We start from the raw sequence: 16924 nt of genomic DNA on the forward strand, positions 1-16924 counted from the left end.
CAGTCCAATCCAGTCGAGCTTATTAGTCTGGTCCAAGTGCCCAGCTCCGTTAACAAAAGAAAAGACAATATTGGGTCAAGGTCCGGTCCGGTCCGGTCCAGTCCAATCCACACCCAACTCCAGTCCTCATGCCGTCAGGGGGTATCTCCAAAATCACATGAAGCAAAAAGCAGCGCTGAAGCCCCTTGGTCACTCTAGGGCTAAGCTCTCAGTGCCCTTTCAATTCTAGGTAAGACTGGTGACATAGTCGACGCAACCCCTTCCCTGAACGCCATGTTCGAATACAAAGCTTCAATTCTGCTGTGCTGTCTCCAGAATATCCCGGATTGAGTGTTGATGGTTGACATCTTGGTCTTGATTCGGGTTGTTGATGTAGGCACTCACCGGGGCCGCAAATGGAATCGGCGAATTCGAGTCGAAGACCGGAAGGTCTTGCTTTGTTCTCTTCGGCGTGACGTTTCTCGCCGAAGTCGGTCTGACTTGCGTGGACTCGGCACTCATTTGGGGCATTTGGTCGTTTAAGGGCTGGGAGAGTGTTTGTTGATCAGTTGAAGGAATCATGGATGCTGGGGGAAGAGGGTCAACGACATCCCCTTGTGTCGAAGGCGCGGGATCAGTGATGACTGGATCAGACATATTGGGGGTAGTGATCTGCACGTCACCGAACGCCGTCTGCGAAACTTCAGGTGGTCTGACGTCCGGCCCGCTGTGGCTTGAGGCTTGATGTTCGGGTGAATTATTCAAGATCGCACTGCCAGCTTGCCCTTGTCGGCCAAAAGTGTTTTCCGCTTCCAACACGGTGGTTCTTGAGTCGGTCGTTGATTCAGGCCCCTCCTGTCCCTCACTCGGCATGGGTTTCGGCTGGATGTGAACAGAGCGATCCTGATCTGCAGGGCCGGCTGCCTTGACGACCTTGGTGTTCTTTGCCAGCAGCGGCTTTCGTGACACGCGGCCTTTCTTCTGCTTGTCCTCGATCGCCTTTTGTTGCTGTCTTGCCGCATGCTCTTCTGCTGACGGCATCTTCAACTTGATACTGATCTTCTTCATTCCGTTCGTCAGATTTTCCATGTCATCCGCTTTCGACGCTACATTGCTTCCTTCCTGCGAAGTGGTTGTCGGTTCTCTCTTGAACTTATCGCTTTCCGACTGTTCATCGCCAACATGGGTGGATAATCCAGGCTTTGGAGCATCGATAGCTACGGGTGAAGTGGACTTCGGCTTTCGTGGACTAGTTTTTGGTTTGACCGGAGCCTTTGTAGTGGGAGCTCTGGTTTTTTTGACGGCAACAGCCTTTGGCGGTTTCTCCGGAACAGTTGAGGGCGTCCTTGAGGGTATATTGCCAGTCTTGTTTGCGCCGTCAGTCTCGTCGGACAGCTTCATGGCTTGAAAACCTGACAGGATGCTTGAGGCATCGCTAGATCTCCGTCGGGCTCTACCATTGACATTCTCATGGTGTTGCATGGTGGGGTCAGGCAAATCACTGATGGCTGCAATGGTGGTCCGCCGATTCTCATTGCGTGAGGACGCTCTCACACCCACAAGACCAGTAGGCTGTGCTTTAGCTCGTCGACCACGAAGCTGCATTCGCTCATCTGGAGCCGCGGCGACGCTGGCGGTTGACGGCCGTTCGCGTCGAGCTTTTGTGGCGTCTACGTTCAGTTCTTCATGTGTGCAACTCAAGGTCTGGCGATCGCCTGGAATGATAACACGAGACAACTCATAGGAAGCTATCGCCCAATCAACTTCAGGTGGCGGCGGCACATATTCGGATTCCAAGGAGAGTCTAGCTTGTAGGGCAGAAAGTGACTGCCTCTCCCGAGCATGATCAGTCATTTTGAGGGTAGAAGCGTGTGTAGGTGAAGAATAGTTGCCCGTTTTGTCTTTCAACGACTTGGGGGGTGGCGGCTGTCGACCTGCAACTACCGCTTCCAGTTCTTCCAAATTCTGCGACGTCCACCAGTCGGCCGAGTAAGAAATATTCGGGCCTTTGGCCGATGTCTCCATGTCCGGCGGGACCCAGTTGTTGATCGTCGGGAATTTGGTTGCTTCAGGCGTTGATAAGCTCCCCGTGTTTGCGGCATTGGCGTCTCCAGCCAAACCACAGATATGGCTCAATGCTCCCGAGGTAAGGGCTCGATCACTGTATCCCCCTTCGAGCACGCTGACGATTCGACCGTCAACGCCGAGATCATCTTCGTGGGCGAGTCGGACGATGTTGGCAGTGAAACGCGCGTAGAATTCAGTGGGAACATTGACGCTGTGTCTCTGCATGCCTGCACCTTCCCACTCACTGGCGTCAAAACCAGCCGAGATGAAAATGGCGGCTTTGGGTTGCTGATTTCCGGAAGCACGTAGTAGCCTTGCAGTATGACTGCGGAGGAATATTCTCGCCTTCTCCAGCAGGATTGTGTACTTGGCCTCGTACAGTTTCCAAAACTCCTCGTGTGATTTCCAGGGCTCTAGGTGGACGTTCCAGATGGACTGGCCATGGGCATTCTCAATACACACACTGGCATTGCGGACCTTTTCTTCGTCACCCCATTCGCAAGGATATGAGTTGATGTCGTGGAGACTGTAGTAACCGATAGGAGTCTTCTTGTGCGCGGCGGCATTCTTTGCTGCCCCTTGAGCTTTGCAGTTGTGATCCCAGGCGATATTCTGAGAACCGTCTCCGTGATGCAAATCAAAGTCGATGATGGCGGCATGCGTCAAACCATGATTCATGGCCCCGTAGGCAATTCCCACGTGGACATTGTTCAGCCAGCAGAAGCCAGAAGGGAAATTGGAAGAACAGTGATGTCCCGGAGGACGTATGCAGACGAAGGCGCGGTTCGTCACGCCCGACGAAAAGACCGTATCAATTGCGTCGCAGACACCACCGAGACAGCCTTGGAAGGCGGCCAATGATTCAGCGCACAGGTAGAGATCGCCTTCATGTAGTTTCGGGAGAGGATCGCCGTTCTCATCCTTGCCGTATCCGACCGGTCTCACCAACTCCTTGCCGTTGAGGGCTAGTTTCCCCTCGGCCGTATCGCACATGATCTGCAATTCTTCCATCCATTTCGACCCGTGCACGAAAGCCACAGATGGGTGCGTGAGCGGGATATTTCGAGAAGTCTTGCGGATCTGAAAGGGGATATTGCGCACGTGGGAGGAATGGTGCATGGGTCGGGGAGCATATTCGCCTTCGGCATGTCGTCCTCCCAAGCGCACATATGCAGCGGAGGCTCCCAAGAGTGCGGCATGGATTCTCTCTGGTCGTTCAACTATTGTGGCCAAGGCGTTCTTGGTGGATCGAGGGCGGGAGAAGCGATGGCCGTAGCATGAATCGTGAACCATGACAACGACTGGAGATTGCAAGAAAGCATGAGCCTCCATCTCCCTTCCAAAGTAGTCCTTGGCGACTGAGCTGGCCGTCACGGGGGAACGTTCTGAGAGATTGCCCGAGTGCACTCTGCCATTTGTCGCGGGAGACGAGGGGTTGAGGTTGGAGGAAGTCCGTCGGTACTGCTGATATTGTGGTGTCCCTCCTCTTGTGGTGCTAAGACTAGAAGTCGACCTCCGGGTGGCCAGCGTAGGAGTGGATTGTTTTTCTCCACGATATGAACTGGCCACAGACGGGGATCGTGAGGGTGGACGAGAGGGTGGCTTGGGAGAGAGACTCTTCTGTTTGCTCGCGATTGGGGTGTGGTGGGGTGTGCGCATGGGCGAGGAGGGAGGCAGCGGGACTGAGGCGGCAGAATTCAAGTGCGAGCGAGGGAAGGGATTGATGTGGATGGAGGGCGACGCGGGAGAGTGTGAACTGGTGTTGATGTTGGGGAGGGCATCCTGTTCAATCGAGGTGTGTGGTATGTCTGGGTCCATGCTGCGTGAGGTCCTTGTCGTCCTTTATTGCTGTCTCTTGCGCAGATGTTACCCTCGAGCATCTATGGTCGTGTGCTGGAATGGAGAGAAGTCAACCTGCTTGCTCCTCGTCTTGTGTCATATTATCGACAACGTCATTTGGCCCTGAGCCCTGAGTCGCGCGTTTTGTTAGGCTGCAACACTCCACCGTACTGCCTCCGACTCATCTGTACCCACATCGCGGCCATTGAGCCGGCTTGTTAGTGGCCATATCCATTCTCGTGTACCTTTCATGGTCCATACTCCTGCCCCTGTGGATATTGGTCTTGCTTGGTTCTTTATCCGATGCAAGAGGAGCTTAATTATATTATTCTGAATCCTGGGGAGTCGCCGTGTTCCTCAATGACGGCAGCGCCATGCCCTTGACGATGTATCACTCTGTTAGGTCCTATACAAGATGAATACTTCTCTGAGTCAGTCAGCTCTGCATCTGCCGATTTTCCAGTCAAGCCGTCTGAAGGCCGCACTTTCGGTCCTAGGGTTGCTGCAAATAAAGCACCCTCACATCCGACCTCGACATACACGTACAACATCCTCCACGATATTGGCTCTCCGCTGCAGTTCAGACCTCTTCCCACCGGGACCCAAATCTGGCGTCTGTTCGACTTTTGTCCACCGAGAGATCGTAGAGGGTCTCGACGGCATCTTCGAAGAGGTAGGATTCCAACTGCCTTTCCTTGCGATCCTAGACTTTCGTATATCTCTCTCGTATATCTCAAAACTAGGTATGGCCTTCCGTCGGACATCTCGCCTATCTCCGCATTCACCTCTTTTATATTTGATATCAATCGTTTATCCTTCCCATCATCCGCGTATTACCACTATTTTCCCGCCGAAATGAAACCCTGAATATCCTGTTCAACCCGATTTAACAATTTCCAGCACCAAAATGCCGCCTCGAATCCTCGTCTTTGGCACTGGTAGCATCGGCGCCGTATACGCCTACATCTTCTCGCGGGCGGTCACGCCTGCGAACGTATTCACAGTCTGTCGGTCTAACTTCGACGTCGCCTCCAAGAATGGTTTCACCATCAACTCGACGATCTTCGGCCAGAATCTCAACATCCGACCGCACGTTGTCCGCACCGTGGCCGACGCTGTGCGCCTGTCCTTAGGCCAACCTTTCGACTATGTGGTCATCACGGCCAAAGCCATCCCGACAACCCCATCGCTCCCAGAACAAATCCACCCGGCCGTCTCAGAGAATACGACCATTGTCTTGATCCAAAACGGCATCGGCATCGAAGCTCTCTACCGGTCTTCCTTCCCATCCAATCCCATTCTCAGCTGTGTGGTCTATTTGCCCGCAACCCAGACCTCCCCCGGCACCATCTCCCACCGTGAAGTCGAACGGCTGCACATCGGCACGTACCCTGCGATGGCACCAGCGGCACACAAGACCAGCGCAGGGACCTTCTCGAATCTGATCCAGCAAGGTGGTGGCACCGCAATTGTGCACGAGGACGTTCAACATGAGCGCTGGAAGAAGCTCCTGGTGAACGCGTCGTGGAACCCGATCTGCGCTCTCTCGCGGAGCCGAGACGCACAATTTCTCGTCTCATCCCCTTTTGCTCCCGACTTGGTGGAGAAAATGATGCTTGAGATCGCTTCGATCGCACAGGCGTCCGGTTACAGCTCCATCTCACCAACGGTGGTGACCCACCAGATCGGGCGGGCGAAAGCGCGCGCTCTCCCTGGTATCGAGCCGAGCATGCTCGCTGACGCCCTTGCGGGGCGAAACATGGAGGTCGATGCTATCGTAGGTAACGCGCTGCGCATCGCCGAGGAGAAGGGCGTCACCACCCTGCTGCTGAAAGCAGTTTACGCGCTGATCAACGCCCTCGACAGGAGCTTTACTCGGGATAAAGAGAAAAATGCCAGTGAGAAGTAGTGGTGCGTGATAGAATCATAAAAAAAAAAAAAGGAAAGATATATACCAAACCGACTTCGTGTCCAACCAGTCATGACCTGGTCTCGGGTCATTCATTTGCATTCTCCTTTTTGGATGCTAGTCTCTACAAATATCCACAGCCAACACCCAAAGCAATTTTGAATAAAGCAATTCCACTATGAGATCTCAATCCCAACCCCTCTGAGGGCATCAACCGCCCAATCCGGTACGGCGGTGTCGTGGAAATAACTTGCAAAGAACTCTCTCGCGAACACCGGGTACCGATCTTCCAGGATGGCGTTCCTAGCTCGACGCATCAGGGAGAGCAGGTGGTGGACGTTGTGCGTCGTGAGCCTAAAGTCATAAAAGCGTTAGTACCAAAACAGAAAGGGAAACGTTCCACTCGATTTGGAAAGAGTGATAACCTGATGGTGGAACGGGATTGAAGAGAACATACAGATGGGCCCCAACCGTCTCTTTGGCGGCAAGATGGTAGATGTACGCTCTAGTGATGCCCAAGCCACCGTTCTCCTTCGGTCGGCAGGCTGTGCATGTGCAGTCGTCTTCGACAGGGCCAAAGTCCTCTGCGTAGCGGGCATGTTTGAGATTCAAGACGCCGTGGGATGTGATCGCATTGCCAAATCGCTGGAGATAAGTATGAAGGTGAGCAGAGAACCACGGTAGGCCAAAGTAACAGATCAGACTCACTGCCGTCCTCGTAGGCCATACGCAGTCAAACATGTCAGCCCCGAGAGCCACGGCGACAACAATGTCTTCGGGGTAGCCCTATCGTGGATCAGTACAGATTCTTTGCAGACGTGAAAGAGTCAGTCATACAATACCCATGACATACCTGGGTTTATGCTCAGGTAGCAGCTCCGTGCACGCACTGATGCTTAATCAGGGTGGTGAGCATCCGGCAGGCCAACGAACCTCGGCGAAGGGCCTTACACTTTGCAAAAGTCTGCCTTGGCCTCTCCACCAGAGAGACCGCCAATGGCTATTCCGGGAGTGTCTCTCTTGACCATTTCAACACAGCATTCTCTCCGCATCTCGAGATCGAGACCGCCTTGGATAATACAAAAGAGATTTTGCTTTTCCGGATACTTGTGGGCGGCAATGCATCGGTCCAGCCATCTGATTGATCGATGCATGGCTTCTTCCATCCTAGCATGATCAGGAGACGTTGTCTGGATGACATCGTCCAATTGCATCATGATATCGGATCCAATGGAATTTTGGAGGGACATCGAATGCTCTGGTGTGAGTAGCCTAGGCACATTATTAGCCTTGGGTTGCCTCCTTCGCTGGTCAAATCAACTCAGACATCGGGCTGCCATCATGTGGGCTTAGGAAACGCACTCCCTCTTCTGTAATCTTTGCTAATTTGAGCAAGGAGACCATTTGGAAACTTCAGCCGCGAATCAGTCCCGTTTCCTTGTAGAGGCGTGGCCCTAGAGCAAACCACCCACCCACCACTGTCCGTCAGGATATTGTAGTTCCATGCTTGTAATTTATGGGCCCCCCCAACCGTGTCCAATACGGACTGTCCCGGCTTCAATCCCAGATGATATGTATTGTTCAAACATAACCTACAGCCAGTCTCTTCAAGTTGTTCAGGAGTCAACCCTTTTAGGGACGCCTGGGTGGCCACGGGCATGAAGATGGGAAGGTCGACAGGGCCATGAGGGAGATGGAGTGTCGAGGCACGAGCCTTAGAGGTCTAGAGGGAGAGAATAGATTTGTCAATCGGGGCTTCACGAGATCTGGCTGGGGGTCAGTGACTGGTGACTTCGTACCGAGCAGCGTGCTTTGAGGTCAAAGGTCAGGGGTGAGGAATTCGTGACCGTAGACATGCTGGCGCCTGATCCAGATGCATGAGGACTGAGGAGGGCAAGGTATGACCTTGTGGCAGCGGTGAAGATATCAGGTCGTGGTCTGGTTACACGGAGAGCCTGGCGCATATGAAATCTGCCACAGAAATAAATGCACCCTGCCGAAAGTGGCACAGGGAGATGTATCTTCGACACTTTCAATTTTGCTTGCCGACCACTTGACAGGAGGGGTGATGAGAAGTGTAGAGCGATTCTTTGAGACTTTGGAGGGTTTCTGGGGCGAAGTCAGCCCTCGGAGGATTCTGCGACTTTCAGCTCGCCTGATTTGATGTCCACATCCCCGGGCCAAGGAGGTATCTCCCAGAGTCTCGGGTTGCACGACAGCGATTTTGCCCCACGACGCAAGATCAGTCCTCATGCGTGACCTAATGATGTGGTGAAAAATACCTGTGCTCGAACCGGGCAGATGTACTACATGATATTAAGAGTACGAACAGATTGGGGTCAATAATGAGACTGAATTCCTCTATCAACCTGAAAAGCGGTCAAAAATTTGTGAGAGGACTGAGACCTCCCATCATTGACGGGCGCACAAGCTTCTTGCCCACCTGACTCGACTGGTTCTAATCTCTTTCGGAATTTTGGTGTAGGAACAGAAGGAAACAAGGAAAGAAAGAAATCCCAATCCCAAAGAAAACCCGGTACCCCTGTGTCCATGTGTGTGGGGTCCTAACGCCATCGCTATGCTTTCCTTGAAGCCCGTGGTTTTCGTTTCCCGGCGAGTAAGTATGTGTTAAGACAACGACCCCATTTCTCTTCAAATTCTTGACCTGCACATGGAATCCACACATGGTCGAAAGCATGATTTTCCCAGTGGAGGGAGACGGCAGAGGATGCTAGCGAGCCCAGCCGCCTTGACCGTAGCCCCCTCCTGTGCGGTAGGTGGTTGACTGGCCAGCGGTAATAGAAGGGTTGCGGAGTTTTGTGCAAGCCACTTCTGCGGCGTCCTCTTTGGCATTGTTGAGATATTGACCATCGTACCAGTATCTGGCGGCAAGATTCTGTCCTTGGATCGTCACTGTAGCAGACCAAGCGGTACGTCCACCTGGATATAATTGACAAATCACAGAGTCAGCCCCTCTTGAAACGAAATTGGGTAGAGACGGGGAAGAAATAGACCCAGGAAACTACCTTACCACGACGATCGGAGACAATGTTGAAAACAGGAGCAGGAAGTCTCAATTTACGGCATTCGGCTGTGGAAGTGTCAGGAGGCACATTTTTTTGGTGATTGCAAGCAGATTGTGAGACTTACCAGCGAGCTCCTCCTGCCAGGTTTTGTGGGTTTTGGTAGCCATTCTTCTTCAGGAGTAATGTTGTGGTTAAGGGACACAGGAACTGCCAAATCCAACCGAACCACGATTTTGCAGAATAGTCGATGAGCGTCGAACGGGGGAAAGATGAGGTGAGATATGAAGGCAGAACAAGTTGGCACGACCACGATATCGACTGGACTTTATATTCAGCAGACCCAAATGGACAGCTCAGAATCCAGCTGAGGACACAGAGCAAGTGACGGAGTGGACGCAGGAATGAACGAAGGATAGCTGCAGACACTCGGGCATTGGTTTCAATGACAGGCTCTGCTTCTATCAGACTCGCTTCATTTCAATCAAGGCAGCGAGAAGAACAGCAGAGGACAGTAAACAGAGATGGTTCTTCTGTGAAACATGATCTGAGATCTCGTGACACTTTTGTATCGATCAGCGGGAGGCCGCCCTGGCATTGTCTATAAAGAAATCTCAGGTCGCACAGACGCGAGGATGCAGAGAGACAATGTTGTCAAGACGTGGGTTAGATGGGATGGCGAAAAAGGCAAAGCCCAAAAAAAAACTTGAAGCACCCAGCAACAGCCTCACCCAGCAAGAACGTGCCAGCGCATCAGGATCCGGTCGTGTACAGTAGTGGGTTGGTTCGGGTCCATGCGATGATATGCATGATGGCGTAGAGCAAAACTAGCAATCGAAGGAATGGCAAAATACCTTGGAGAGGCTAGAAAGTGTGTCAATGCCGGACAGAGTATTCCATGTGGGGACAGCAGAGCTGGAAGCCGACAGGCTAGTTGCAACGGAATGCGAGATAGCGGAGATGTTCTCGGCCTCATCGGGCTATGCCACCCAATATCGCAAGGTTGAAGAAGACGATATTTGGCCTCTCTTCCGTGCGTATAGTGGTCTCTGTAAGCATCGAGATCGGGGCGAGACGCGGGATTGGCTGCTTTGCTTCATTCGGAAGGGAGATGGCCGTTGGGCAGCAACGTAGTTGGAGGGTCAGGACACGCATATTGTCGCTCCACGTCGGTCACATCTCGCGTCTCTCTATCTCGCTCAAGCCTCGGGGCAGACAAGGAGTGGCAGAGGAAGTGGGAGATGGAGCGGGAGTGGGCGCCCGGTTGTAAGATGTACCTAAGAGCAGGTGAGTAGTGAGAGCAGGAGAACAAACTAAGATGATAAGGGCCGTGACTGGGAGAGAAGCCGAGAATAAGCTGGGTAGGAGTAGTATTCTATTGCCGGAATAAAAATTTGATGGACCAGTCAGCAATGTTGATGGCTATGGGGGAGGGAGCCCTGCCTCTGTGGTACGGGAGAACTTGCAGAGAGCATAGAGGACGGCTAAGTCAGTGAGCCGTGCAGTGTGGCAGCGGCAGGGATTTTGTGAGAGGGTGGAGGACGGTGATTGGAGAAGCACCACAGGGATGGGTTTGAAGACGTGTACGGAAGTTCAGCAAGCGGGCGCAGGCTGAGACCCAGAGAGATGGGCGGTTGCAGGAAGCTCGGCGCTGCCAAGCCCAGGGCAGGTTACGAGAGTCTACATTTTTTTTTTCATTGATTGACCAGCCCCTTTTCCGGGAACTGTCCATAAATAAGTATAGGGAATCCTATTCTATATAGTCTGTACCAAAGGTCTATATACAATACCACGATATTGGGGGAGAAATTTAGATTGCTGTCGAGTGGGTTGTGAAATGCTAACGGAACCAAGCCTCGGCCCACTACGCTACATGGGGTCTAGCGCACGTCTTGTATCTGATTCGGACCACTGGCAGTTGAACACTTTTGGTCCTTCACGCCCACTCTGCCCAGGTCTTTCATATAGCTCGAACCGTCACGGTGGATTGTCCTTTGCTCTCCCCGTCATCGAGTGGCAGCAGACAAAACTCCATCATCAGCACCAGAATCAGTATCTTTCTTACCCCACGTGCCTCTACACTGGACGAAACCTTCCCTCGTCTTTAAGATACGTACGCCCAACCCCCCATGCCGAACGCCATTGGATCGATCGCCCCCATCCCAGGTCGCTTCTAAAAATGTGAGGACCTTCATCTTTCCTGTCGACGCTCGAGGAGCGATCAGCATCGGCATGGCGAAACTATCGACCGACTCGAGGTGTACCTGTGTTTTGCGTACAGCTTTGATCTCCTCGCCGAGTCTGGGATAATTGATATGTTTGCCGTCTCTGCGTTTCAGAGAACCCGAATCACTATGTAACATTCAGTCGTGCTATGTGTCGTGTCCTAATAAACAGTATTTTCCCCACCTGTTCATCGCCAGCCATGCGCCCGGCAAGTTCAACTTGATGATATAGTGTACAATGTACAATGACCTTGGATCCTTCACCCAACGCCCAACCACGTCAATGCTCACCATTGCCGTATTATTTGCATCCCGTCTTCGCGCGATGCATCCCATACCACCATGATTGTTGTGTAACACACCCCTCTAATAGGAAGCTTTGTCCTGGCCGTCCCTTTTCTCACTTGGACAACCCACAAATATGATCTGTTTCATGTAGCCTGCCCACCTAGGAGCGGTGAGCTTCGGGCCACTTTCTTCTGATGCAGTCATCGGTAAGTGTGACCAGGCCAGTTGCGACAATGACATCCGCCAGGTCACTCGACATCTGCTTCTCCGTGATCCGCATACTGCACGGCGGCACCCAACTTCCCTGAGCAGCTTCTCTTCGGATTTGCTTGGGCGATAACTTGTCGGGGGTAACATGAGCAACACACGCCCCTGTGGCCAAGTTCACACACTCAAAGGAAAACACCATCTCGGACTCGTCTTGATAGACATTCCGTCTCCAGGTGTACCTTCCACCCCAGTACTCGAAGTCATACATCTTGCCGTCTCCTCTCCTGCACCGTTCCAATTCGACCTGGGCGTAATTCGAGAATTCGAGCCGGACTGTGTTGGTGGGAATGGTGGCTTTCACGTCTGCATGAGCGGCAAAGAATTCCAGATCATCCTCGGAATCGTCGTCCTCAGCCTCATATGACGTCTTCGGTCGGGGCTTGGCCGCCAACGACTTGAGGTTCATCCTGTTGAAGGTGCTGGACAGTGAACGCTTCTTGGGTGAGGAAGACCCTTTGGTGACAGGTTTCAGATATTTTCGTTTGGTGTTGCAAACTTCCCGACCCGACTGCCGCTGATATCGACGAAGTGAGAATTGACGTTCAGCAAGATCATACATGCGGAGGTGGAAGAGTGTCAATTTCAGTTTTTGACCCTTGGAAACGGTCAATTCGGTGTCGAGTCGAAGATTGAGGTTGCCGTCGGGAGTCGTGTCGTCGTGTTGGATGAGGAACCTTCTTGTTGATGGGAACAATTCTCCAAACTCGGGGGGAGTGGTGGCAATGGCGTCGGGGTGATAACAGACCGATCTCATTAAGGGATATATGCTAGGAGGTTTAGATGACTCTTGCTCGGAAGCATCGGTGGAAGCGCCAGAAGCATATGTTTCGATGGAGGCTCGGGGATCGACATCTTTCTCGTCTTCATAAGACGATGATTCGTCCGTCACCTCATATTCTTGGTAGTTGCTGGAATACTTGACGACCGGTTTGGTGTCGCTATATGAAGTGACGTTGGTGTATTGAGTGTGGCTGGAATGGCTAGAAAGGCTGGACTCGTGGCTGCGGGTCGATGTGGAGCTTGACGAGGTGGAAGACCCCTTGAACCACACACGGCCTGGGGTATATCGCGGCATGATGTGTGAAGAATCTAGCAACGTATGTATATCGAATGTTGAAGAGAATGGGTATGGGTGCGAACTATGAAGGAGATGTAGAGGAAGTCATATTTGATGGGGAAAGATACGGGACAGCGCAAATATCACCCAGAGAAGAAAGAATCGAGAGGACCAAAGGCTGATTCACCAACAACATTACCAAAAAGCAATCGGAAGACCCACGATGATTGGTAGTCAGGCCAAAAAAACGAATGAGCCGAGTGTCCAAATCACTCCACGAGTTGAACTACAGAATGTGGAAGGAAACCCTTCCTCATGCCCATTTGTACGAGAATCGACAGGCGCTGATGGATGGCGCAGCATAAGTCGTACCCGATGCGTACGAAAACAGGCAAGCGGGTGCGGCCGGGACGCATCTACCGGGCCCATTTTTCTTCTGGAAAAAAAAAAAAATTGGGGGCATTCTACATTTTTGCAATGCTGGGCCGCGGTGACCTAAGAAAAAAAGTTCTTGGTTGAGTGCACCCTACGCTAGCCGCGAGATGTGAGATACCGTCCTAGTTCGGGGGATAGCAAGTCGCCCGTTTCATTGTTTATGGTCGGACTGGTTAGAGAGCGTCTAAGCGAGGACTATTCTCCGTGGCGTGGGAGGCAAACTGGCAAACGGAGGACGGGAACGCGAATAACAGCGAAGGAATGTGGCGAAGGGGAGAACCGAGGATACCTGAGAACAGACAAGTCCTATCAACATTCAGGTTGGTCAGAAGAGATGAGAAAAAGCATTTTCAACATGATGGCGAGGAGGGAGGAGGCACCAGAGAAACGGGCGACACTTTGGGCAGAATCGATTGCCGTGTGTCTCTCGGAATGTGTCAGACGATCGAGTCAAAGATTTAACAGAGCAGTCTGACCTAGAATCTCTTCCACAAATAATAAGCAATTGACACCCAACTTTTAGGGCTCCTCTCACGGGAGGAGGGGAGTCAGACGGTATTGCTTTTGGTGCAACAAATAAAGTTTGCTGGATGACGGCCCAAAGGATACAGCCGCCGGCCCGCTATTCCTGATATGGACTAGCGGCCCTATGTCTAATTGAACCGTTCCGTCAATAAGAGAAGCGGAAAAAACCACCTGCAGAATTTCATCGTCTTCGTCTTGAGATGCGTGGCGCCACCCCATTGGTATGACACCGCCGAAATCATCGACGCTCTTCTGCTTTACGCTGCTTCAAAGACCTCTTCCGCTAGGCCCTACTTCTTTGCGATCTTCAAATAGTATTGTCGCTTGCTGTGATTCAGGTAAGGATGAACATGTGTTCACGGCTAGATGCTGTACCTGCACCTCTGTATCACCTCCAAGTGTCTTATCATTCACTGACTTACAGCTCAAATTTCTCCACAACCTTTTCTCCAATGCGCAATCTTCCTCATATTGGGCAGCTATTCTGCTTCATTCCCAAGCATTGGGTCAATTCTCTCGCATCTCAAATCATTGGTTCAACGGCCAAGGTGCTTCTCTGTCCTCCGCTCCAAGCACGTGCGAGATTGTCGTGTCTGAGTCAGGCAACCGTCTCATAATCCATCAGGTGTGCGGCATTTTAGCACGAATCCAGCGTACCTACAAGTCATGCAACCGTTTCAATCTCACGCAACTTGTCCTGACGGAAATAGATTGCATCATCCTTGATCAGCAAAGAGCTAGCCCCGGCTCGAACCGCAAGTTTGCTCCTAAAGAATATCGGCACGTACATTTTCGACTCCGAGTTTTCGTGTGTACCCGTTTGCGGTCTTCATTGGGCTCCACATCAAGCTACGTGACAAACTCAGTGCTTTTGCCGGTGCGTCCCTGAATGCCGCTGCATCCCTGATCCCCGTCTCCCGTCCGTTCACATGCAAGTGCAATGTAGGGTGAACGGCCGCATCATGGGCCGACCCTCGATCTGTTCGGTTTGAATGATCGTGCCTCGGTTCGGCGGGTCTTCGTACCAGGTCCTTCCATGATGTTTGATCCATTTTGGTCCCTTTGAGGCTTCACAGCAGAAAGCTTATGAGGGGTTAAGTCGCAAGATGGGGGATTCGCCTATCTGTTATTCTGCAGTTGAGGGAACTCTGTCAGTGTGCCCTGAAATCACACATGTGCGTCCGGCATACGATAAGCTGGCTGCTTTCTACAGTTTTCGTCTTTCTCCTTGAAATAGCCTCCGCTTCCTCATTCGCTCGGATACAAGAGGGGCAATGAAGCCGCCGAGCTTTCTTTCTATCCCAGAGGAGAACCTTCCCACGGGGATTTTCATGTTTTTTGATTTTCGTTCCACTATTGGGTCAATCCAGGTGCTTTATCGATGACTATGAATAATTCGTTCTATTCGCTGCGATATGCTGTGTGACGGTCTGTGGTTGAGGAGACCCCGGATCAGCTCCACACGTTCCACGCACGATCTGCTAATATCCAGAAAAATGGTCCAATTCCCTGGTCGAACCTGGCAAGTTGACATGAAGCTTGTCCAATGGCAGGTCTGCGGTTCTTGGATCCTGCACTGGCCGGATGAACCCCATGAAAATGGCTGATCGAAAACGAGCAAAGGGTGTTCATCACCCCCCGCGGGGGGGGGGGGGGGGGGGGGGGGGGGGGGGTAAGAGAATCAGCTCGACCTGCAATCGCTGAATGTCTCTGGTGATTTAATTTCTAAAAATCTTCGACAATATCCCTTCGAATCAGAAAGGTGTGATTTAAAACATATCTTCTACATTCACATCTCACACCATTCCCCACAACGGCCTGGGCAGTTCGATTTCTCGACCGACCTCGACTCCCCGGCCCATGAACCCTCTAGCTCTCCTATCCACCCCCACATAGGCTTCTCTCCTCTTTTCCTTACCCTCGACGTCACGAGTGACACTCCAGGTCCTCAAGCCGTAGTAGCTGCCCACGCAGTGGACGAGCCATCGGGCGAAAGCTGCTCCTTTGTCGTTATCCAGACCGTCAAAGACCATTTTTTCGGTGCTGATCGTATCATCCCGACCTTCTTCTTGGTGTCTCAGCGGCTGGCCAGGTGAATCGTGCATGGCACTGTTTCGACCGATGAAAACGATTTCTTCGTCCTCCTCACTGTCGCTTGTCAATGGAAGATCATGAAATCCGTCGTCCCTCAATCGAGCTTCTCTTTGGTTCCACCTTTGGATAAAGGCACGCACGGTCTCCTCCAGATCTTGGAGCAGCCCCTTGGCTGCTTTGGCGCGCTTCAACCTAGCACGGACCTCCTTTGGGATATTGGTGGCCGCCTCTTCCATTGGACTCATGCCGGCATTTTGAGCACATTGGCCTCGAGATCGTGCACTATTTTTCCGGCCTTTTAGGCGGGACTCGACAACCCGCTGAAACTCGGCGGCGTCCCACAAGGGAGCGAGGTAATAAGGAACAGTGCGTTGGGGGTACGTGGGACGGATTTCCCAATCCGAGGGTAAAGGAGGTACGGCCCATGGATTTGATAGGAGGCGATCTTCAGACTCGGTTAGCCTTGGATATACACGTCACGAGTCGCGTAGTGAAGCACCATTCTCCCATCGCCGACGTTGCCGTGAGCCCTCTTTGCCCTTGAGCAGAGCTTCGCGGCGTTCCATACTGTCGCGGCGAATCAATTTTCGCTCGGTGTGGACTTTTGATGTCGAGTCCTTAGGTCTTGAGCTCGCTTCGAGAGGTACAGTAATACGGACGGAGGTGCCAATGACAGGCCGATTGGGCGTTGTAGGCTCCATAGAGACTTTGCCCATGTGCGCGGTAACTGCTTCAGTGCCTTGGACCGGTTGAGGTTGAGCACCCTCTGCAGGCATCATTATCGGAACAATCGCCATTTTAATCCAGTTTCGGTGGCTAGCCGCGCACAATGGCAGTCACACAATGGAGAGGGTAGAGCTTTGTGCACATGAAAGACACCGAACAGTAAAGCATCCAGATCAATGCCTGGCAATGAACCTGAATTATCAAAGAACAAGCCCGAAGAGAACGACTGAGGAGGATAGAAGTCTTCGAGGCGCGGAGAAAGAGATGAAGACACGGAGATGGAAATGGGGAGGGGGGTTCAGATGGAAATGGGCGCTGTATCCGGAGAATTGGAGACGGGCGAATGACGATAAGCAGTCAGGCACATGGTGAGTCAAGAAGTACCACGGGCATCATACTCATTCATCACCGCAGCATCTGATGATGGCCACGATGGTAACGCTGGAGAGTGATATTTTTCCATGTGCTGTGGCTTCATGAGTCAAAT

General features: G+C 52.2%; 6 protein-coding genes across 6 annotated transcripts; 1 reads left to right on the top strand and 5 right to left on the bottom strand.

The window, feature by feature from the left end:
* Positions 1-291: 291 nt before the first annotated feature.
* On the bottom strand, positions 292-3864 carry Z518_08804 (uncharacterized protein; the record flags this gene model as incomplete). The annotated part of the gene is made up of 1 exon (XM_013414543.1): positions 292-3864. One exon carries the CDS (start codon positions 3862-3864, stop codon positions 292-294), a length of 3573 nt encoding a protein of 1190 aa, XP_013269997.1.
* Positions 3865-4792: 928 nt separating this feature from the next.
* On the top strand, positions 4793-5794 carry Z518_08805 (uncharacterized protein; the record flags this gene model as incomplete). The annotated part of the gene is made up of 1 exon (XM_013414544.1): positions 4793-5794. One exon carries the CDS (start codon positions 4793-4795, stop codon positions 5792-5794), a length of 1002 nt encoding a protein of 333 aa, XP_013269998.1.
* A 176-nt stretch (positions 5795-5970) lies between these two features.
* Z518_08806 (queuine tRNA-ribosyltransferase) lies at positions 5971-7650 on the bottom strand (the record flags this gene model as incomplete). The annotated part of the gene is made up of 8 exons (XM_013414545.1): positions 5971-6148; positions 6252-6439; positions 6503-6580; positions 6632-6689; positions 6746-7066; positions 7122-7205; positions 7267-7517; positions 7594-7650. The coding sequence occupies 8 exons, from the start codon at positions 7648-7650 to the stop codon at positions 5971-5973; spliced, it is 1215 nt and encodes a 404-aa protein (XP_013269999.1).
* Positions 7651-8525: 875 nt separating this feature from the next.
* Positions 8526-8987, bottom strand: Z518_08807 (uncharacterized protein; the record flags this gene model as incomplete). Its single annotated transcript, XM_013414546.1, has 3 exons — positions 8526-8734; positions 8826-8885; positions 8945-8987. The coding sequence occupies 3 exons, from the start codon at positions 8985-8987 to the stop codon at positions 8526-8528; spliced, it is 312 nt and encodes a 103-aa protein (XP_013270000.1).
* A 2503-nt stretch (positions 8988-11490) lies between these two features.
* Positions 11491-12675, bottom strand: Z518_08808 (uncharacterized protein; the record flags this gene model as incomplete). The annotated part of the gene is made up of 1 exon (XM_013414547.1): positions 11491-12675. The coding sequence occupies one exon, from the start codon at positions 12673-12675 to the stop codon at positions 11491-11493; it is 1185 nt and encodes a 394-aa protein (XP_013270001.1).
* Positions 12676-15413: 2738 nt separating this feature from the next.
* On the bottom strand, positions 15414-16508 carry Z518_08809 (uncharacterized protein; the record flags this gene model as incomplete). Its single annotated transcript, XM_013414548.1, has 2 exons — positions 15414-16156; positions 16211-16508. The coding sequence occupies 2 exons, from the start codon at positions 16506-16508 to the stop codon at positions 15414-15416; spliced, it is 1041 nt and encodes a 346-aa protein (XP_013270002.1).
* Positions 16509-16924: the final 416 nt, after the last annotated feature.

The sequence above is a fragment of the Rhinocladiella mackenziei genome (assembly GCF_000835555.1).
Source record: "Rhinocladiella mackenziei CBS 650.93 unplaced genomic scaffold supercont1.6, whole genome shotgun sequence".
NCBI classification, from domain to species: domain Eukaryota; kingdom Fungi; phylum Ascomycota; class Eurotiomycetes; order Chaetothyriales; family Herpotrichiellaceae; genus Rhinocladiella; species Rhinocladiella mackenziei.